Source organism: Cydia amplana, chromosome 3 (genome assembly GCF_948474715.1).
Source record: "Cydia amplana chromosome 3, ilCydAmpl1.1, whole genome shotgun sequence".
NCBI classification, from domain to species: domain Eukaryota; kingdom Metazoa; phylum Arthropoda; class Insecta; order Lepidoptera; family Tortricidae; genus Cydia; species Cydia amplana.
Window position 1 is genome coordinate 6,777,009 of NC_086071.1, and position 23,905 is coordinate 6,800,913.

The 23,905-nt window shown below is 36.9% G+C and overlaps 2 protein-coding genes across 4 annotated transcripts in view; both read right to left on the bottom strand.

The window, feature by feature from the left end:
* LOC134662484 (cytoplasmic dynein 2 heavy chain 1) overlaps positions 1–23,905 on the bottom strand; it is a 106,602-nt gene that overhangs the window by 59,119 nt on the left and 23,578 nt on the right. For all 3 annotated transcript variants that reach the window (XM_063518718.1, XM_063518717.1, XM_063518716.1), the window contains 4 exons: positions 23,446–23,591; positions 23,103–23,270; positions 21,122–21,280; positions 20,413–20,537 (listed from right to left, as the gene is read on the bottom strand). In XM_063518718.1, coding sequence (XP_063374788.1) covers positions 20,413–20,537; positions 21,122–21,280; positions 23,103–23,270; positions 23,446–23,591 — 598 coding nt within the window. The remainder of the gene's footprint in view (positions 1–20,412; positions 20,538–21,121; positions 21,281–23,102; positions 23,271–23,445; positions 23,592–23,905) is intronic.
* LOC134662457 (laminin subunit beta-1) lies at positions 2,907–8,640 on the bottom strand. Its single transcript, XM_063518685.1, has one exon. The coding sequence runs from the start codon at positions 8,565–8,567 to the stop codon at positions 3,219–3,221; it is 5,349 nt and encodes a 1,782-aa protein (XP_063374755.1). The 5' UTR covers positions 8,568–8,640; the 3' UTR covers positions 2,907–3,218.

The following is a 23,905-nucleotide window of genomic DNA, read 5'->3' on the forward strand; positions in this document are numbered from 1 at the left end:
CAAAAAGTTATCAGATCTCTTGTAGAGCCAAACTTCTAACTCTACGAGTACAAGCCCTAACTTCACAAACTCTACACCTTAGTCAAAATATGTGGCTTGACCGTTTCGCTACTGTCACATGGACGTAAGGTGAAAAATGTATTCACTATTCATTATTTTTTATAATACAATAGTTCTTGGAGTATCGAAACGGCCAAGCCACATATTTTGACTAAGGTGTAGAGTTTGTGAAGTTAGGGCTTGTACTCGTAGAGTTAGAAGTTTGGCTCTACAAGAGATCTGATAACTTTTTGTCAGTGCGAGCCTTATGGTTTCGTCTTGGCAACATTTTACATGAAAATGTTTTTGGTGGGATTTCACTTCTTTTTGTAAGTTGCTTCCATCCCCTAATTTAAAGGGTTGCGCGTGTGATTTAAGGACCTACTATTAAAAATCCTGAAATACGTACCTCGGGGCATCTTTTATACAATCTGCTTTTTACTGATTCCCCATACAACCTTCAACCCTCTTTTTCCCCTAACGCCCTTTTCCACCCCCTTTTCACCCTTACGGGGTGATTTTGGGGTTGAAAACTATTCTATGCCATTCCCCATTACAAAAATTATCTACATACCAAATTTCAACTAAATCGGTTCAGCGGTTATTGATTTCCCATACAAAATTCCACCCCCCTTTTCCCCCCCTTAGGGACAAAAAATTTCAAGTTTTTGAATTTTTTTGTTGTTTGTGTACTAATATTATCTTACTTACATACCAAATTTCAGCTTCCTAGGACTTCAGGAAGCACCCTAGAGGTTTTGATGATCAACAGTGAGTGAGTGAGTCAGTGACGAAATCGGGGTTTTTTAGTTATGAATAAAATCTTAAGTATAAGAGCTATGCAATTGAAATTTTTTATGTTTAATAAGTCCACTATTGACATCATATCCCGAGAATTTTGTTTATCTGGTATAATCCAAACCCAAGTTATGAGGGTTCAAAAAAACGACGAAGCGCTTCGAGAAAAGGTAGTAGTGCCCTTGCGCTTCGCTTTGCTCGTCTTGGCGGGGGCACTACCGTGCCCCCAGATCTAATATTGTTACGGTCAGACGGTCGCTATAACATGTTGTTAGTTAAACAATTGTTATTAGGTAATATAACAAAATATGACAATGCAATGCAATGGCAATTACTGATTTGGTTTAACATTAGGTACAGTCAGCAGCAGAAGTTGCTCTGCGGGCGAGGTGTTCAAAATTACGTTGACAGTTGACACCCTCTTATTCTCTTAACAACAAAGTCGCGTAAAGATCATTTTGAACACTTGGCCCGCTTAGTAACTTCTGCTACTGACTGTACCACATCCCAAAACTTTTTTGTAGTAGAACTGAGTTGTGAGACTTGCATATTTTTTTACATGAAATTATTTAGTTGGGATTCAATTGACCTGACAAGAGACTGGACTGACTGGATGACTTCGGTGCGTGTACGTAAGGAAGGAGCCTAGGAGACTTGCCCAGGTCTGAAACCACTGAAACCATTATAAAGAAAATATGTCAATGTCAAAATATTTACTTTATCAACACTCTAATATTACCTAACGATACCTACTCAGGCATGATGGCACTCTTTTTGATAAAATTGCTCAAGTCTCTCACATGGGCAAGCCTCTTGCACTATACTAAAAATAAGAATCAATTTTTTTTCTTGAGTTTATAAAATGGCAATAGTTAAGGCAATCACATCGCTAGAGCAGGACAGCAGAATGAAAGTTAAACAGATACAACAGTTTTTAGAAAATATTTTATTAACATCACTTTACAATATACATTTTATAGTTAAGTATAAGTGCCCCGTATGTTACAAACATAACAGAAACAGGATCAGGCTAGTGCTAGCCTTAAGAGATGGTTATAGTTAATAGATGCTACAGTAGCTACACTGCAAAGTCTTCTCCGACTGGAGAAATCACATAAGAAATGCATTATATAATATTTATAAATACAGAATGTCAATATTACGTTGATTTAACATTTTACCAGACTAGGTATTTATTAGGTACAACGAACAACTATGTATTAACAAAACTCACACATTCTGATAGTTATTGCTAATCGTGCAACGGCAGAAAATGCATAATATGTAAATAATTATAAGTTACTTAAAACTAAGCAAGGCACAGAAACTCTTATTAAGATAAACAGTTATAATGTAGGTATACACACTAAATTACATTTGAACAGAAATACCTAGGTCTAAGAAAACTTAATATTTTCTTTGGAATATTAATTACAAGAAGCCTCCATTTTCCTAATCAATTTATAGTTATCGAAAAATGTAAAGCTTTCCTCCAAAACAACGTTTAAACAGTGACATAAAAATGAAATAAGTAGAGTTTACCTTTAAATATGTAGAATTAAACTGTTGAGGTAACTTCAAGACGCTACTTTATACAGGGTGATTCATGAGACGTGAGCAGGACTAAGTCTACACAATCGGTAAATGTAAAAGAATCGTTCACCACAATATTTAAGTAAAACAAACACGCTTTTTTTCTGTTGTTATACTTTTTTGGTAAGGACAGATTTAATTATCTACAATTATGGATACCCTACAATATTTAATTAACAAAGATAAAACCTTTTTAACCGTTATGTAGTGTATACTTTGAGTAGGTATGAAGAAAATAAAATGTCACACTTGAGTGATATTAGATTTTTCAAAAGTAAACAGACTCCGATGGCATTCAATTTGGCACTTGTTATGGATAAAACAAAGAGGGTGACCATAAATGTGTCGTAAATAAATTAAAACTTTTTTAAACAGTATAAAATAAATTAAAGTTAATCTCGCAAATACTGGTACGAAACAGTTGATTATAACGTACTGTATGCGTAGGATTAATCCTGCTCACGTCTCCTGAATCACCCTGTATAAATATACTATAAACGCCCTTCACTGTTTATAAAATAAATGCATACGTATACTATTTGTTGAGTACTACTACAATCACACTTCGTAATATTTAACTGTACCATAGCTCTGAGTCATCGAATACGTAATTACTCGTATGTTCATCATAAACTAGGCAGACACTGAACAAAATATGGACAAGACTGTAGTCTAACTACAATCCTAAACGATGACTAACACTGTCAAATACAGCTTTATGGCACTCTTAGAAAAGATATTAAAATTGAGAAAACCTAATTTTCTTCCAATTTTCAAAATCAAGATAATTATGTGGTACACGACCTGTATGCGTCAGACTTCCTTGTAATTTCTGCGAGGTAATAATTCATGTTTATATTTAGATCAGCTATTTCTTTTTCTAATGTAGACAGCTCTTGGTTATTAGCATTGTACAATTCTTCCATGTTGGCAAGAAGTTGGAGTTGGTTTTGTGTTTGACTAGCTAGCTTATTTGCGCGATCTAATAACTCTTGCGCTCGCTCTCGCGATTTAGACGTTTGATTTGCGCTTGCTATGAGAGATTCACTGGTTTCTTTAAATTCGTGTCTGAGATTACGAGCTTTCAGTTCTGCTCCCTCAGCTCCGTTAACAACGTCGTTAGCTTCCTGTTTTACTTGATCGGCATCGCTTTCAATTTTAAGAACATTTTTCTGTAAGTCAGAAAGCCTAGTATGTAGCTCTTCTACTTCTTTCTTGGTTTCATTTGCTTTTTTCTGAGCTAATTCAGTTTCAGTAGCAATAGGGATTAAATCTGCCTTTGCAGCTTGTATGTCGCTGTTAGCTTTGTCGATTGCGTCTTCCGCTGCATCTTGAGCGGCTTGTGCTTCATCTAAAGCACTTAACACTTTGTTTGCCATTTCTAGTGTTAACTTTGCGGATTTATGCACTGCAGAGGCATTTTGATTAAGGGCTTTAGCTCTCTCTAAATCTGGTTTGGTTTCAGTAATTATATTTTCAATATTTGTGAGCTGTGACACCGTAGAATTAATCCGCTGTGAAAGGTCAGTTATTTCCTGTGGTTCTACACTAATGGAAAGCTTAATTATATCGTCGGCTAAGGTTCTCACATCAGCTGGCGTATTGGAGGTATTGGATAAAAATTCTCTCAATTCCGCTGTCAAATCTTGGCTTTCATTAGTAACACGTTCGGCAGAAGATTTGAATTCATCAGCCTTCGCAAATAAATCTTTGGCGCGAGCTCGGACTGTAACAGTGTCTTGCTTTACTTGCGTTATTGACCTGAACAAGTCTTCAGCCGTAAGTTCATGTTCTTTGATCCGATGAGCAGTTTTGTTCGCGAAGTCTAAAGCCTGTTCTGCTTTGGTTACGGCACCTTGATCGCACGATATGCCACCACATTTGCCACAACCTGCTCCTCCGCAAATATCGCAACTATCAGTCTCTTGCCCACACATTTTTTCGTTTAGTTTCGGAAACTGTGAATCTAATAACCTCAGTTGTTCTTTCAAGTCAGACAGTTTTTTGTCATTATCTGCTTGTGTGCTATTAAAGCTAGCATATTTCATTTCTAGCAGCCGATCTGTGTTTTTTATTTGTCTGTCAGTGCTGGCAATCAATATTTGTACGTTTTCAGCCTCATCAGCGGCTTTGTTTGCTCTTTCTTTAGCTTCACGAGTTAAATTAAGGGCACCTTCCAGATTGGCTTCTTGTAACTTTGTAGCATTGTTGCTTAAATCTAATGTTTTTGCTTTTAACTTATCAATACTCAATCTTAGCTCGTCAAGTGTCACATTACCCAGATTGATTTTGGATGTAATATCGTTGAGATTGTTTCTAGTGTTTTGAACTTTCTTTTCTGCTTCGGCCAGTTGGTTTTGTAAGTACGTTACATTAGATAAAAGCTCTTTGACTGTTGCCTGTCCAAGCTTAGAGCTGTCGAGAAGACCTTCTACTTCAGATAGTTTTTTCGTCATTTCTTCAAAATCTCTTGTGTATGCACCAGTAGCCCCTACGACTTTTATTTTACTAGCATTTCCGATGGCGAATTCAGTTTGTATCTGTAAGTTGCTTATAATTTCATCCCAGTTATCGAAACATTCTCCGCATGGATAACAGTTAGGTGCTTGTCCGAGATAGCCTCTAGCACACAAGTCGCATTTGTATCCACCTATACCAGGGCGACAGACACATGATCCATTATCTCGCATGCACTGTTGTGATACAGCTCCGCTTAAATCACATTCACATTCGTGACATTCGATATTTGGATTACCCCAATGATTTTCTTGACATTCGTTACATTGCCTACCCCCATGTCCTGATTTGCACTGACATTTTCCTATGTACGGATTACACTGAGGCGAAACTGAGCCGACAGGATCGCAATCGCAAGGGTCACATCCTGTTCCCACTGCGATTCTCCAATGATTTTCTGTACATTGATCGCAATTTAGGCCCATAACATTTTTATGACAATGACACTGTCCAGTCACACCGTCACAGTTGCCTTTGGTGAAGTTCGTACCGAGTACCGAACAGTTACACTTGTAGCATGCTTGTTCTAAGGCATTACCGTAGTAACCTTCTTGGCACATTTCGCAATGGTCTCCAGCTGTGTTATGTAAGCATTTTAAACATTTTCCAGTAACAGGGTCACAGTTACCTGGTTTTGTTAAGTCCACATTATTGTTACATTCGCAAATTTCACACGTGCCTTTGACAGGGTCTCCATAGTAATTGTCATTGCATACGTCGCATAGTGGTCCAGAATAGCCCTCTTTGCAGTCACAGATGACGTCTTTGGTCTCCGGGTCTAGTCCACAGCTATCGGCATGACTACTCTTAAAAGGATCACCTTTAACTCCAGGACATGGACAAGGGCGACAAGCTATATCAATACCGAGACGCGGATCTCCATAATAACCCTCTATGCATCTTTCACATCGGTGGCCTTCCGTATAGTCCTTACATTCATAACACGCACCAGTTTTGTCGTCACACTCAACTGCGTGTCCATTACAGTCACATTGTTGACAATTAGGAAAATTGAAATAACCAGGTTGGCACAAATCACATGCACGGCCATATGTGTTAGCCCTACATTTGCATTGTCCACTTAAAGCGTCGCAAAAGTTATCAAGAGAACCAATACTGTTACAATCGCAACGTTTGCAGCCGAATTTACTAAAACCATACGTGCCTGGAGCGCACCGGTCACATCGGGCGCCTACAATATTTTCAACACATTGGCAATCGCCTGTATATGGATCACATTGATGACTTTTGGATCCTGTTGGGTCACATTGGCATGGTTCAGATCCATTTCTTATTATGTAACCTATACTAATATGATGCTTTTTACAGATTTCTAAAATGTTTTCGCGGTATAAACTATAATAGTATGGGTCTCCGCAATTATTACGATCAAACTCTTCACGTTGAATGCTGCCATTTTTAAGAAAAGGTATATCGTCAAATGATGGAACCAGAGCTATGGAATCTATTAGTACAGTTGCCCTAGAATTCGACGCATAGCCATTCTGACGTCCTAAATATATACGAATTTCTGTGGTTTTACCTTTTTCTAAGCAAACTGCGGGTTTTATTAAAACACTACGCTCCTTTCCTGGTAAAATTGTATGAATAGTATCTTCTTCGGGACGAACATTAGCACAAGGAGAATCTGGGTCTATTGGCTGCAGCCTTTTGACGAAAACGGTAGCTTCTTCCCAATTGGCGTTATCAGACGGAGGTTCATATCTTACCAGAATGTTGTAGTTCATGCTAGTTTTCAAGTTATTAACAACAAACACTAATGTACTTCCTTCCGGAATTTTCATGAAACCAGGCCCAGTCCACGGTTTTTTCCTCCCGTCCGGATAATTCTCCCTAATAACGACATGGCACAGTTGACTTTGTATAGCGTTATCGTCTATTTGTGAATCGCACTGACTCGACTCGGCTTCAATGACTATTGAGTCAAGAGCTCCAACGAAAAAGTTTTGCAAAGGTTGGTCGCACCGACGGCCAATCACGTTTGGGCGGCATTTGCACTGTCCTATTATCACATCACATTCTTTGTCCAGAGCACCACCGGGATCACAATCACAAGGCGTACATCCGTCGTTGGAGTCCGATAAGCCGTAAAACTCTGGAAGACACTGATCGCAATTCCTTCCGGTTACATGACGTTTGCAGATGCATATGCCAGTGTTGGGGTCGCATCCTCGTTCGTTGATCGTTCCTAATCTATCACATGTGCACTCTTCGCAGCCATCCGGGTTAGCAAGATCAAAATTCCAGAAACCATCTTTGCACCGGTCGCATCTCGCGCCATCCATGTTTGCCTTGCATAGACAACGGCCGGCGGTCTTGTTGTTGGCCACATCTGTTTCGTCATCGCACAAAATCTCCTCATCTGTGACACCATGGGGATCACAGTCGCAGGGCTTGCATACTTCAGGGTCCTGTTTGTCTAAATCGGGATCCTGGTAAAACTTCGGTAAGCAACGTTCACAATTTATACCCATAGTGTTATGCTGGCAATTATCACAAACACCGCCACTTATTTTCCCGGTTTTATTAAAAACTGCGGCATCAAAATGACATTTTGTAGCGTGATTATTACAAGTGCATCTCTTACATGGGTTAGATTGTTTTCCTACGGCCGGTTGCCACGGTAAGTCATTGAAAAAATCATCACAATATTCACAATTGAGTCCATTCGTGTTATGTGTACACTCGCAGCGACCATGCACCATGTTGCCCCTTGCGTTGACGCCCGGTAAAGGCAAACATCTAGACGCATGACCATAACAAGAACAAGAACCACGCACGGTCATTTCGTAAATCGAATAATAATACTTTTCCTGAATTTCAAGCCTATTATCCAATAAGTCGTCACCAAGGGTGTGTAGTTTGGTAAAGTTGATGCGAAGATTAGTCATGCGTAACAAGTTTTGGACCTCCTCAGAATATGGGTTGGTGATGTTAATATTCGGCGGTATCACTCTAAAGATAAGGGCGCCTTCCGTTGACGGTTCGACAGTAGAATAACGAGATTCACACACAACTTCCGTCAAAGAGCGCTGCGTCCTCTCTGGAATTCCGGGGAAAGCATCGACACAGTTGTATGCAAAATAACGATACACGCTCCATGTTTTTCCAAAGTCGGATGACCTCTCCACTAACATAGCCTTAGGGAGAAACGTTTTAAACGTTATTATTACATGCGTAAGATGAAATTCCGCTTCCATGTTCAGCTGGATCGTAACATTTTCTTTTCCATTTTCGGATTGCCACCATGACTTATTACGAGTTCCAGGATAATATCTGTAGATTATGTTCTCTATCCTATGGTTAAGGTCCGGCCGGCCGATAGTGTTGTTGCTGGAGTCGCACCAGAAGCACTTTTTTGGGTCCTCCAAATGTGAAACAATGCAGTATCGTTCGGGGTGGTAAGTGCCGCACGTGGATGAGGCGTAGAGGCTGCCTTCGCGGCCGATGAGGAGGTTGCCGGTTGCAGGGTAGCAAGAACTGAGTTCACATGCGCGATCTAGGAGGCGCGGGTCGTTGCGCTGACGGTCGCGTTCGCGGTTATAGACGGCGCCGCCGGTGGCGACGAGCGCACACGCGACGATCAAGCGCAGAGCCATGGCGGGCGAGTAGGTGCGGGCATCCGCGCCGCTCACTGCACTGCCGGCCACCGCGCCACTCTCGCGCCGCGCGCTGCTCCTCACCCCGCCCACCCCACCGCTACACCCTACTTACACAGGGACCCACTCCGAGAGAGCTTTTGTAAAAGGGCTCACGAAATACTGCTTTAAACATGAGTGGCGTGCTCGATATATTATGAATGGTTACGATCTTAAATGTGATAAGTTAGGTGGTTAGATTTATTATAAATAAAGTGATAGGTTATTTCTCTCATATCCTATTAATGGAATTTAATTTGGTGAATCTGTCTCTATTTAGTTTCTAATAGGCGTGGCGTTAAACCGGTTTTGGACCAATCGCAATGTCATTTGTTTACTTTCTTCGGACGGAAACAAGCAAAAAGTTTAATTATCTTTAACCGTCGGGGTATGGTTTTATTATATGACGAAAATATGGACGGTCCATTCTTTCAATACCAAATAATAAAAGCCTATTATAATTTAAGTATTGTTGTAACAAAGTTTGTTAAACAACTAAACTAAATTAAACATTACTATTATGGGTTTAATTACCGAGTCGTTTGATTTACATTGTGCAAAAAATATTGATATAAATATAATTTTTGTTTTTAACTAGAACAACTTCATTGCATTGTATATCGTACACAGACTGTTAAAAATCAAAACCCTTCTCGTAGGTCCGATAAATTAAAGTAAAATAAAAACCAATTCTAAAAGAAAAAAAAATATGTTAGGTACTATGGTAAGAAAAGTTAAATCAAAGAAAAAACTTATTTTTAAGTACTATTCTTAATTTTAACGTCCGGTACATGGTGAAACATAATAAGGTACTTGTACCTACATATTTATTTCATATTTGTCAGCTAAATAGATCTCTCGGCCTTATTTTGAAGTCAGTGAATAATAGAATAGCGGTCGGAAATCGGAATGCGGCCCTGAGCAAGGCGACGACCGCTCCCGCCCGCGCCCGCTCGTGCCGTTCTCCGAAACGGGCACTAAGCAACAAAAATAACACGGCATTTCGGGATGCGCTTTTTTGTTTTGGTCATTATTATGGCAACAAGCTCTCTCCTTGTCTCTACGCGTTACTTAACATGCGTTATCATCACATTTATCCTTTATCAAATGTTAATCGCTTTAAAGCATTATTGTACTTCGACCAACTAGAATTTAGCTTATACTCGTATAGGTCAGCCCGTATTTTACGCTTCATCTCACACTTGGCCTGATCGAGCGCTCATGGCAATTTTGTCATTCTATCTATCTATCTAATACCTTTAAACGAGCAATTCTTGTTTATTTATTTAAGATAGTTTAGAAATTTACTATATGGGAGTTTTCGGGGGCGAAAAATCGATCTAGCTAGGTCTTATCTGAGTTTTTGAGCGCATTTTTGAGTTTTTATATGTTTTCCGAGCTTTGTTCGGTCTCCCAAATAATAGCCATTAAATGTGTACAAAAACGTATCTAGTAAGTAAAGACGAAAGTGCATGGACGACCGCCTCGAAACCGCCTTTCCATATAAACGTAGTCCCTATTTTCCTCTCTGGATATTAACATTATTGAAAATCATGTTGACCCAATTTGATGCATATCAACCACGTATTTTTAATGATTATAAGAGTTTTTAAAAACTTGTATGGTATTTGTTTTTCTTATTATAATAAAAAAAATGGAAAAAAGTCAAACGACGGGGCATAGCTATGGTCAATATAGGTAGTAGGCAAGTACATAGAATGGTGTAAACATACTTTCTGTAATGTTAGTAACCAGAGACAAATACGTTTGCATAGAGAAGGGGTCGTTCCTTTTCCATACAAACGTAGTTCTCTTAGAAAAAAGGTTATGTGCGTTGCGTGGTAGTAGAAGCCATTCTGAATTTAATATGAAGTTATCAATAGTTACCAAGCTTTACATTGTTTGTTAATATCAATCATCCGGATACAAATCAAAACGTAGACGCCTAGAAAAAGAAATTTTACATTTTACAATGTTTAATGTTAAATGAGCTCTTAGTTTGATGAACATTTCTGACTTTATTGCCTCTTACAGCCTTATATTATATTAAATAAATTAAATAATTAGGTAAGTAGTTAAACGGAATGAGAACACACAAAATGGCGGGCTCTCTGTTGCTGTTGGTCAGTCGGTTCGTGTGATACTGTCAGCAGCCTAGCTATTCACAGCACAGTTTGTTCTCGACTGTGAGTTCATCCCTAGAGTAACTTGACTCGAGGTTTCCTAGTAGTTTGCGTGGCTGGAGGCCAGACTTTTACTGGTCAGTACTTAGTCAAGTGGATGGCAGTGAATGACAGAACAGAGCCGTTGGCCTTCCGCCCTACACATCCGTCCACGATAAGCACTCGGCCCGGGTCCAAACCTAATATCAAGATACATAAATACCAAGCGAACACTCGAATAGGTAAAATATGTCATGATATTTCATGATCTTCGCAAATTCTTAGAAAACAATGTACCACTAGGCGATTAATGAATTTTTGTTAATGCATTACGTTGGCGTAGTAGGAATTGTATAGAGCATTGCTTTCGTTCCTCGAGAAACTTTCAAAATACTTATGTAATTTATTGAAAATAACTTACTTATGCCTTCTGAAAATAAATTTAACGAGAGATCTTACAATATACCGAATTACTATACATTTTGAATCGACCTTTATTCGACATAAGTAACTGCAGTACATTTCTGTGGATTCGCCATGACACCATTGGTAGAAATTAACTAAGAGAGAGAGAGAGAGAGATAGCAAAACAGAGGGTTTCATCTCATTGCAGGGTAAAGCAACCCTTGATCAATGAACTGGACGTACGAGTAGGCCTTGGCGGAACAAAGCATTGAACATTCCGGTTCGGTCCACGCAAGTGATCCTACGGGTTCTCACTTCACAGGGTAGCGCAAATTAGTGCTCGAGTGCTATTTAACATTGAGATGATTATTTTTACAAAAATTGTAATACACAAAAAGGATACTTTATTGTATAAGAAGTTAAAGTTAGATAATTTTAGTAATCCAGATTAATACGGAGTTATAGCGTATCGGAGTCGTAGCGTACTATTATAGTGTATCACTATATACCTATATTAATAGGTAGGAGAAAAAACGAGCCTTTTGGCATTTTGAGATTAATAGGGCACTGTCGTTTGCGGTATTATGGTAAGGGGTTCTTAATGTCACGGGAAAGTTGCAAGCAAATTTACCGAATTATTTAAAGCGAACGAAAAAGAAATATGTACGAATATTTTTTCGTCACATTTGCTTATTATTTGCGTGGTATTTCACGTAGGTGTAGCGTTTGTAAAAATTGTTATTTAAAGCTAATTATAAACCTCGGAATTAAAGTTTAAGTTAATACATGGTTGTAATTCAGCATTAGACAAACGGTATCCGTTTCAACATTTTCGGCGATAACCTCGCACTATCAGAGTCAAGTTGAATAGAAACAAAATAGATACGAGTAGTACTATGTACTTACATAATATTTGTACAAATATGAATATTTATATTCGGTACCTAACTATCTATATATATAAATGCAAGTGTCCTGACTGACTGACTGACTGACTGACTGATTCATCAACGCAGAGCCGAAACTACAAAAGATAGAAAGTTGAAATTTGCACACTAGGTTGCATTTATAAAGTGTACAAGAGATAAGAAGCGATTTTGAAAAATTCAACCCCTAAGGAGGTTAAAAAGGGGATGAAAGGTTGTATGGGGAACAAGTTTTATTTTAAGCTAAGAATTTGAAACTTTGTAAAAATGTATTATATTAAAAAACAAGAAAACTAATTTCAGCGTTTTTGAAAATTCATCCCCCAAGGTGGTGAAAAAGGGGTTAAAAGTTTGTATGGTGATCAAATATTTTTGTGAGTGTGGGACTTGAAACTTTGCATATGGGGATATTATTATAAGACAGGAAAAGTAATTTCAGCGTTTTTGAAAATTCATCCCCTAACAGGGTTAAAAAGGGGTTGAAAGTTTGAATCCATTACAAATGCTTTGAAACTTCTTAGAAAGGCATAATAGCCGATTACAAAAAAAAAGTAATTGCAACATTTTTGGAAATTCAACCCCTAAGGGGGTTAAAAAGGGGATGAAAGTTCGTCTTGGGTTGCAAATTTTATTTTGATCTAGGAACTTGAAACTTTGCAAAAAGGTATTAAATTAAAATACAAGAAAACTAATTTCATCGTTTTTGAAAATTGATCCCCCAAGGTGGTGAAAAAGGGGTTGAAAGTTTGTATGGAGATCAAATATTTTTGTGAGTGTGGGACTTGAAACTTTGTATATGGGGATATTATTATAAGACAGGAAAAGTAATTTCAGCGTTTTTGAAAATTCATCCCCTAACAGAGTTAAAAAGGGGTTGAAAGTTTGAATCCATTACAAATGCTTTGAAACTTCTTAGAAAGGCATAAGCCGATTACAAAAAAAAGTAATTGCAACGTTTTTGGAACTCAACCCCTAAGGGGGTTAAAAAGGGGATGAAAGTTCGTCTTGGGGTGCAAATTTTATTTTGATCTAGGAACTTGAAACTTTGCAAAAAGGTGTTAAATTAAAATACAAGAAAACTAATTTCAGCGTTTTTGAAAATTCATCCCCTAAGGTGGTGAAAAAGGGGTTGAAAGTTTGTATGGATATCAAATATTTTTTCGAGCGCGGGACTTGAATCTTTGCATTTGGGGATATTATTAGAAGACAAGAAAAGTAATTTCAGCGTTTTGTAAAATTCATCCCCTAATAGGGTTAAAAAGGGGTTGAAAGTTCGTATAGGGTTCAAATTTTATTTCAAGCTAGGAACTTGAAACTTTGTAAAAAGTTATTAAATTAAAATACAAGAAAACTAATTTCAGCGTTTTTGAAAATTCATCCCCTAAGGTGGTGAAAAAGGGGTTGAAAGTTTGTATGGATATCAAATATTTTTTCGAGCGCGGGACTTGAGTCTTTGTATTTGGGGATATTATTAGAAGACAGGAAAAGTAATTTCAGCGTTTTGTAAAATTCATCCCCTAACAGGGTTAAAAAAGGGTTGAAAATTCGTAAAGGGTTCAAATTTTATTTTAAGCTAAGAACTTGAAACTTCGTAAAAAAGATATATTTTTAATATGCAAGAAAACTAATATCAGCGTTTTTGAAAATTCATCCCCTAAGGTGGTGAAAAAGGGGTTGAAAGTTTGTATGGATATCAAATATTTTTTCGAGCGCGGGACTTGAATCTTTGCATTTGGGGATATTATTAGAAGACAAGAGTAATTTCAGCGTTTTGTAAAATTCATCCCCTAATAGGGTTTAAAAGGGGTTGAAGTTCGTATAGCGTTCAAATTTTATTTTAAGCTAGGAACTTGAAACTTTGTTAAAAGTTATTAAATTAAAATACAAGAAAACTAATTTCAGCGTTTTTGAAAATTCATCCTGTAAGGTGGTGAAAAAGGGGTTGAAAGTTTGTATTGATATCAAACATTTTTTCGAGCGCGGGACTTGAATCTTTGGATTTGGGGATATTATTAGAAGACAGGAAAAGTAATTTTAGCGTTTTGTAAAATTCATCCCCTAACAGGGTTAAAAAGGGGTTGAAAGTTTGTACGGGTTTCAAATTTTATTTTAAGCTAGGAACTTGAAACTTCGTAAAAAGGTATTAAATTAAAACTGCAAAAAATGTATTTCAGCGTTTTTGAAAATTCATATCTCAAGGTGGTGAAAAAGGGGTTGAAAGTTTGTATGGAGATCAGATATTTTTGTGAGTGCGGGGCTTGAATTTTTGTACAGAGGCATTTATTAGAATACAAGAAAAGTAATTTCAGCGTTTTTAAAAGTACATTCCTTAAAAGGGTTAAAAAGGGGTTGAAAGTTTTTATGGGGTTCAAATTTTATTTTAAGCTAGGAACTCGAGACTTCTTAAAAGGGTATTTTATTAAAAGAGAAGAAAAATTATTTCAGCGTTTTTGAAAATTCATCTCTCAAAGTGGTGAAAAAGGGTAAAAAGTTTGTATGGAGATCAAACATTTTTGTGAGTCTTTGTAAAATGGCATTTTATTAAAATACGAGAAAAGTAAATTCAGCGTTTTTAAAATTCATCTCTTAAAGGGTCGAAAGGGTGTTGAAAGTTTGTAAAGTTGCAAACAAACTTGAAACTTCGTAAAAAGGTATTTCATCAAAAGAGAAGAAAACTAATTTCAGAGTTTTTGATAATTCATCCCCATGGTGGTGAAAAAGGGGTTGAAGATTTGTATAGAGGTCAAACATTCATTTGAGTGCGGGACTTTAATCGTTGTAAACTTTGTATATAGGCATATTATTAAAATACAAGAAAAGTAATTTCAGCGTTTGTAAAAATTCATCCCCTAAAATGGTTAAAAAGGGGTTGAAAGTTTGTATAGGGTTCAAATTTTATTTAAAGCTAGGAACTTCAAACTTCGTAAATAGGTAGTTAAGTAGTAGGTTTTATTAAATAGAGGACATGAAAATCTTCTGGTTGAGAGGGATTATATCGAGAACAATTTTATTCAGTTAGGGGCTTGAAGCTTCGTAGGTTGTGAAAGACAAGTATCATGCGTTGTAATATTAATAATTAACAAATGATTAACCGTCTTACTGCGATCTTTTGCTGCATAATGTTCTAAGCTAATGTAGAATATATAACCACCAATATACAAATCCACGCGTACGAAGTCGCGGGCAACAGCTAGTACCTGTATAAATTATAAACTGACATAGTAACCTGCTATGTGTAATGCATAGAATTATTTATTGGAGCAGGAATTTATATAAAATAAATTACCAATAAAACTCGATCGATTCTCGTGAAATTTAGTGAGCAGTTTCTATATTTATATTCTTTTTTTTGACGATTTAAGATAGATAGATAGATTTAAAATAGTCTAAAAGCCTAACTTTAAAAAGGTAACTCTCATATTACACAATAATACGAGTATATATGTAGGTACAGTTAACAATGATAAAATAGGAAGTTTTACTTAGTCTGTAAGTACGTAATGTGTATACTGTGTCAGCATTAGAAGCATGAAAATGAAATACTTAAACATTTTTTTTTATATTTTTCTAAGCACGATTTCTCTTAGTCGCGATGCACGTCATAAACTCATAAATAACTAGTTAAAATCTTGGTCGCTGTGAATGAACGCTGCACGATAAGGGTTCATTCTGAAAAGGCGGTTATGGTGTTAGAGGTCGACTGATAAGCGGCCTATGTGCCGCCGAATCGCTGCGTTTTATCACACGAAATTAAACGGTTATGTTTAAATACTACAGTACAAATATTATTAGCCGTTTACATTAGATGACATCCTATTTAAAGTAAACCAAGTTGAGCGTAGCAAAACATTGAAGGAATTCATTCAAAATCCTAATTTCTATGCTCACCAATGGCATGGATATCGAAATCGCGGCCCGGCATCGGCATTAGTGACGCCAACTCAAAGAACTTCATTTAAAACATTTAAAAAAATCTGATCAAAGCCGATTGACAAGTCTAGCGTATCAGTCCTTTCTGGTCTGACTTTCATAATGAAACCTAAAAAAAGGAACCAAAAGGGCACCTTAGAAAATAGTCTCGTAAACAAGGAAGGCGACTCTAATTTGAGTAGTCATTCTATATCGGGCTGTTATGCCTCAGATAACAAATCTGACAGAGGAACTGCTTCATACAACTGTAATTTTAAAACAATATGTATAGTACTACATAATTATTTGTCTAAGATAATGCCATTTGAAAATTCTATCTACGGTTGTCTTGTACTCAATTGCAATATGACTATAACATGTTTGCTTGCTAAGAGGTATTAATTAATTAAATATGGGTTCATGTTTGGTCGCGATCGATATTTTTTTTATCAATATGGCTAATTGGCTATACTTTAAAAGTTCAGTTTGAGTTGTGGATTATAAAATAAGAGCGTCAATGTTTACTTCTTTTCTTTACTAATTTAATAAATTACTCACATTAATTATATACCTAAACAATCCAATAAGACACCCCTTCAAAAAGTGTATTGTTTGTTCCCAACAAATAGAATTGATCAATTGGTTTGTAAACAATACTCGGTTGTATGAAATTGTTGCTCTGTAAGTTTAGTCCTCTCTGGTTATGCAGTACAATCGTAAACTCGCCTGTGTCGTAACGTATTATGGTTCCATGAGTTATTAAGGAGACGGAAGCTAAGACACATCGTCGACACTTTCCCCGTTTGCAGTATCGGGTTACTTTGCAGCAAAGGCTTAAATAAATAAATAGTTATTAGTGCTTTCATGTTTATAAACTATTATAACTGGAACCGAGTAAATACGATGCAATGTAGGTCATATAGGTACATCGTGTGTCTTGTGAAAGAGGTAAACAATCACACATTAAGTTAGTTTAATCAGCAACCGCATGATTAAAACTTGTGTGTAAGCCTAATTTGAGTGTTCTCAAGATTTACAGAAAACTGTCGCAGTCGGTTGTAAACTTTAGCAGCGGAGGTTATTTAGCTGACGGCGAAAATAATATCAAACTTAGTTCAATGATTCAAAGATTTATTTGTTCAGTTGGTTGCCTATTGGTTAATTTAGTGTGCCTTCTTCTTCCTCCGCCAGTGTATCAGTAATCGTAATATACCTACTTCACAACTACATTTTTTAAAGCTTGAAATCTGTAGGTGTAGGTACCAATCAATATATTATTGCTTATCTATAGATTATTGCAATAAATATAAAATTCTCTAGATGTAATTACCAACATACTCGTATTTATATAATTTAAGATTGTTACTATCCGTATTGTAGAAAGCAGTTGTAGTAGTCTACATAGTTGTTTTATTTATTTATTCTTAGTTTTTTTTAATACATTAGATACTTACTTCAATTTGCTAAACATAAATAGAAAAGATGCCGCCGCGCCGTTCGCATCGGGAATCAACATGGCATGGCAGTGCGCATCGATTGGTTCAAGTAATAAAGAAGCCATAAATGGCTCGGCTTCGAGTGTCCGCGTATAGAAATACGGGGTGGATAATCGGGTTTAATCGTGGGAAGGTATGGTTTCTTAGAAAATTATAATGTAAGTACCGGTACCTACTACAACAAACTTAAGGAAAGCCGTAATAATGACCTACCTTCAGAAAATAAGTTCCTTACAGTTGTGAAAGGTTTTTTTTTTCATTATACCGATTTATACCTACAGGATAGTGGTCCTTAATCATCTCTTTCAGTGACAAGAGACCTTTTTTTGGCCGTGACCACGTTATGAACTCTGTAAATACCTATAACGAATAAAGTCAACAAAGGATTGATCTCTTGATATAGGTAAGGTGAGCCCGAGAGACTTGGCCTTAAGGTTGCTGAATCGAACAATAACTCGGATTTAAAACAAAGCTTTAGGTATGCGGGAAATTACTGTGCATTTTAATTAGTAAATCAATCAAATATTTTTAAATGTAGCTATTTAGAATGTAATATAGTAAAAATTACTTATCGATATTAAACTTTCGTGAGACATATTTTAAACTGTTTATACGACAACGGTTTCACTCACTTGAATTTTCCGTTGTCGTATAAACAGTTTAAAATTACTTATGTTATACCTGTAGGGCTAAGATGGCCGGCTCTTTACCATTTGTCACCATGGCTGTCACGTTCTAACAAATATGTAAGTGCGAAAGTGACGCATAGCATGACAGCTGATAAAAAAGCGACCATGATAGCTGGTCTGTAGTATATAATATTTTTGTCTCCGAATCTTGAGTGTATTCTAAACAGAACTTGGGCTAAAAAATTGAGACAAAAGCGGTTGTATTAAATTGTAAAATCAACATTATCGACAGAGTATTAATATAACTATTTATTATTTTAAAACCGGAGTGGTCGCAGTCGTCAAATGTTTCAGCAACATATATTTATGCAGCCAAACTGGTAAAAAAATGTATTGAATTAAAAAAAAGTTTTTGTAGTAGGTGAATACTCGCATGTGAGCCAGTTTCCCGGACTCCCCCTACCGAATCGTTAGTCGAGAAGCTGTGGGTGATTAAAAATGTAGGATGTGAGATAAAGTTAACAGCCAGTTGCCTAATTTTGGAACTTGTATCACGTCACGTGATACTATTAAAATCTCAGGGCGACGACCTCTGTTATCAAGGCAGATTAAGTAACACATATTTAAAAGCACGGTAAAAACTCCCGCTCCTTTCATGTGTATATGCAGTAAGGTTTTTCTCATACGGTTTATCTTGTCCCGAAAATAAATTATGTTTCTCTTACCCCTGAGTTTAAGTCGTTTTGCCAGACCTTTTAAGCGTGTAGCCTGTAGGTAGACGGACTATACAAAGAAGACATTTGACTTGACATTTAATTCTCTGCGCGTCAAGAACAACTAATTCAGGTTATTAGGCTTACTACGCATCGAGCTCTATTTCGATTATTTTAATACGCAAAGGGAGCCTTCCTGATACGCCGTGTGCGCGGTGTGCGTGAGAGTACCAAAAGTCAAATGCATGAATCTAGTATCAGAGTACCCAGCTAATGCCATTTAGAAGTACTGCAATGCAATTCCATCCTCAAGGTGTCTAGAGAGACGTGTACGGTAAAAGGATTTATGTAGTTAAATAAATATTTCACTTGGGATGTCAGGTTTATGTTTGCTACTAAAATGTTCAATGGACTGTGTCTGATGCAAATAAATTGAATAATCAGTAAGAAACACATCATTATATGTTATGTATCATTAACAGTGAAGAATATTGTAACGAAACGAAGGAATAGCTTTATATAACTGCGAAACACTAAGACACGAGATACGTTATGCAACAACATATTTGGTAGGGACAAACGATCGCCGAGATGCACCCATCTGGTCCACACGTGTTGCAGGGTTTCCGACGAAACGCGAATCCTTCAATCCACAACATTGTTCACACCGTAACATATTACGCCCAAATATGACTAGTAGGTACTTTATTTATTTTGTAAATTATACTTTTTTTTAATAGCCATAAGTGGTAATGTTAGTCATCGATAAATTAGGTACATAAACACAAGAAAAGCTCGGTTCGGACCCTAGTAAGACTTTTATCACTTTAACATCGTTGATAATAAGTCTTATAAATGTGTAATTACAATTACTAACAATCGTATGAATATTTACCTATAACTGAAATAAATTGATTGATTGATTTATATAGTTTATATGTATATAAAAATTGTGTGTCGACTTTGTTGACCTCAGGATGATAAGTAAACCGAATAGTGTAAACCGAAAATGGCACGTAACCAACAAGGAAAAAAAATATTAAGGATATGTGGGAGAAAATTAAGGAATATGCGGTTTTAAAAGCATCTGTGACCCGACGATAGACCTGTGTTGTGTCTCAAGTACCAAAGCTATATTATCAGGTGTCAAACCTATATTATATATTATATAGTACATTACTGCAGAAAAAAGGTTTTCCGATGAATCTAAGGTGAGCTGGAGAGCCGAGCTTCTATAAGGCCGACCCCTCTGAGCTTCAGCCCGAGCGTGCCGAGCCAAGCCCAACGCTCAAACCGTTCCAAAGATTTTGTAACAAGGTATAGTCTGTCAAGCCGGATATGTCAGTAGCAATGTAAATCAAACTAAAGTATGGTATCCCTAGGAAACGAACAAAAAGCAGCAATGTACATCGAACATCGATGAAATGTAAACAAAACAGTTCCACAGATAAGATATAAATGACACGCGATTTTCGAATAATTTAAACGTAGTGTTGCTAACCCGCGATTTTTCAAATCTGCCGCCTTTTTCTACTGACAAGATTTGCTTGAACGAGTATAACTAACCTTCTTTGTGCATGGCTCGCGGCCCGCACGAGCTGGCGCGCCGCTCGCAGCCTCGAGTCCCACGCGGCGCACGCGTCGCCGGCGTCGGCGCCGACCGACGACACCACCCACTGTTGCTCCTCGATCTACCATCAAAAAACTTAGCATTAAGGGTCATTTTCACAGTACAAAAAAATATATCAACATGTAAACTACATGTATGAAATCGCATCGCAACCCGAATAGTTATAATCACCTTTCTAATTACACACTAAATACGAGTGCAATTTTTTAGGACCTAATTAAAATTTAAAAAAATTCAACAAATAGTGCTGAAAACTGAATCATTAAAATAGGTTAAACTAGAGAAATAAAAATAATACATTTACACCAAAAACATAACCCGCTCTACACGGTGCCCTGCCGAGTAAAAAGCGTCTTAAATTTAATGACTTCTAAGAACTCATACTGTTAGGTACGCGTTTGAAATGCAAAAAGTGTCTCCTAAATGACAACTTTTTTTTATTGAAATTTTATTGCGGTCAAAAGTGGTGATTACACGAAGTATCGTAACAGTGCCAAAAAGATACTGCGTGTATGCACAAATACTTTTTTGGGGAATAGACTAAAGACTTGTCATGACAACTATAAGATAGGGGTTTAAAGGTGTGTGCACGACCCTTTAAATGACAAATAAAAGTACGGAAGTAGAAAAAAATCTAAAACGCACCTTAGTGAGTATCTCTTTGAAATCCTTGACAATGGAGACGGGCCGCTTGGCTTTGTCGTTGTAGTATGTGATGGCGAGGCGCGCGCCCGCGAACCACAGTTCTAGTTCGTTCAGCGCGCTTCGGATCGCCGATTCGTTGGACGCGCTCGCACTTATTTTCTAGATAAAAATAATCTAATGTTAGATTGGTATACGAAACAATACACAACTTGGGAGTTTTGCATTCACGAATATTAAATTGACTTCAAACTATTGTAATATCACTCTATTTACTATTTACTGTATTTTTTACTTCACTAAGGGCCACTTGCGTGTTCCAGTGTTAGCCAACTAACTCGGAGGTAACCGTTTAAACAGGGTTAAACTGTACTGTATAAACGGTTAACTCCGAGTTAGTTGACTAACCAAGGGCGCAAGTGGCCCTAAGAAAGCTCCATCGTCCTGTAATTAACCATATAGGATCTATGATGGATATAATTTTATGGCCACTACGCACAAAACAAGTTTATAACTACACACTTTATATCTAGAGAAAAAGAAAAATCCTCATTTAGTATGTATTAGTTAAACTACGATTATAAATCGACATTAGAAAGATATGAAATAACAAAGTACCCGTTACGTAGTATAGGCGCTAAGTATCGTCACTATTTCCATAGAGAAATATAGTAAGACAAGAGTGCTCACTCCATACATCAGTTCAGACTATTAATTTCAGTGTCTACATCTAGCATCGAGTAGCGGAACTATCAGTACTGCTACTTGACAATAGATGTCGCACCGACCGGAAAGTCTTATCTCAACAGCATAAGACTTTCCGGTCGGTGCTACATCTATTGTCAAGTAGCAGTACTGATAGTTCCGCTACTCGATGCTAGATGCTAAGTCTTTTTGATACTAAAGCTGATGTATGGAGTGAGCACTCTATGTATTTTTTTCTCTATGCTATTTCTGAATAGTCTGAATGACTTGAATGAGTGAATGCGTAACCCGTCATCCCGTGCCGGACTATCAGTCATTGACACCGATGGAACAATAGGTTTTTTTATAACTTCAGCCACTATGAATAAGACCTCAATAAGACGATACAATTCTGCCCGTATTCAATGCTTATCTTTTCTTCAATGGGTATACATAAACAAAGGAGAACTAAGACGCCAAAAGAAGTGTAAAGCACTGCAGCCGAAAATGTATCAGCTCAGTAGATGTTTGCAGGGCTCCGTAATTCGAATTGGTATCGCACCATGAGGCAGAGGCAAAGCATACAAAAACACGTCGTGCTTAGACATGAAACTGATATCGCCCTTTTCAATTTAGAAGCCTTCTTCTTAGTTTTTATTTATATCGTGTCTGAGTTTGAAAATACTCCAAGAAACATTAAGTCTTACACTCGTCTGTCGTACAAAATATCCATAAAATCAAATAAATAATTCGTATCTTTTTAATTTTTAGTCGGTTAGATCGATGCAGTTTTAGTTCTTTAACAAAATAAAAGAATGTTTCCTTTTAGTAAAATGAGCCAACGTAAGGTTTAGGGTACATTCCCTAGTTTCCCTCTAGGGCCCATTAATTTTTTCCACACTGGTATATTATATACATAATGCCTATTTCTATTTTTTAAGCTACTGAAATCCGATTAATTAGTTGACCGGTTAAATATGTGCCCAAAAAAAGGATGGGTTGTTAAACAATTTAAGATGAAAGCGGACAGATGTTAAGACGCCGCGCGGTCTCTGCACGCAAAATGCGCAAAATTAAACAATTCTGGACAAACATTATGGCTATTAAAAAAAAGTTTCCAAGTATTCTTGGTCGCATAATTGTTTAACGGCCAGCAGATGTGTAATCTTTCTATTTTCTAACATATAATACCGTTTAAGATGCAACTGAGAGACCGATAACGATGGTCAACACATGTTTGGGTTGATCAGGTCAGAACCCAAAAACAATACCGATGCAATATATATACTTATATATGTACCTGCAGAAGCTTGATGTGCCTCTTTATATTGGTCGCAGCACTCAAGAGGTCCTTCACTTGGAGGCTGTCTGGTTTTTTGTATTCCATCTCTAAAATACCGTAGACCTCGTGCCAGTGACGCTCAGTGAAGTCGGTACCGCGAACATACTTCAGTAATGTGGTCAAATCCTTAAAAAACATTAAATACTATTAAAAGGCAAAGGATTACAAATTTCTTACGTAAAACTTTAGAAAGCAAATATTTGTAACTTTCGAGCTATCTTGAGACTAAAAGTGCCTCGTTTGCTATCTACGATTCTACTGCAATATTGATGAATTTACCCGAAACAAAACGTAATCTTACAGAATACTTATCAAGTTCCTGCTTCAAATATAAAGTGACTGTTGTATACGGTTCCAGTTTCGAGCTCCATTTGGACGTGAAGTCATCGAGCAGATGTAGTTTCTTGTGGAACACAATCCAGTCCTGTTCAGCGATAGATTCAAAATCTACAACATAAGAATAGGTTGGGGTTTTTATATTTTTTCCATATCTTTTATTTTTTTAAGACGTGTAAGTCGTAACACTAAAAATTATACAAGATGGTAATCCGCAAGTCTTTATCAAGGACACAATATCCTACCTCTAATTGCTTAAATATGCCTGACCAGTGAGGAACTTGTATAAAAATGATCCTTTGTCTATTTTGGACCAGTGTTACTCGCAAACAGATAAATATATATTAGATAAAGTCGAATGCCCTTTTCCATCAGATCAGGAGTAAAAAATAAACTTTAATAAGAATAGAATTGACTTCACAAAC

Excerpts from the sequence above, each read along its gene's own strand:
- LOC134662457 (XM_063518685.1), bottom strand. The coding sequence starts at position 8,567 with ATGGCTCTGCGCTTGATCGTCGCGTGTGCGCTCGTCGCCACCGGCGGC.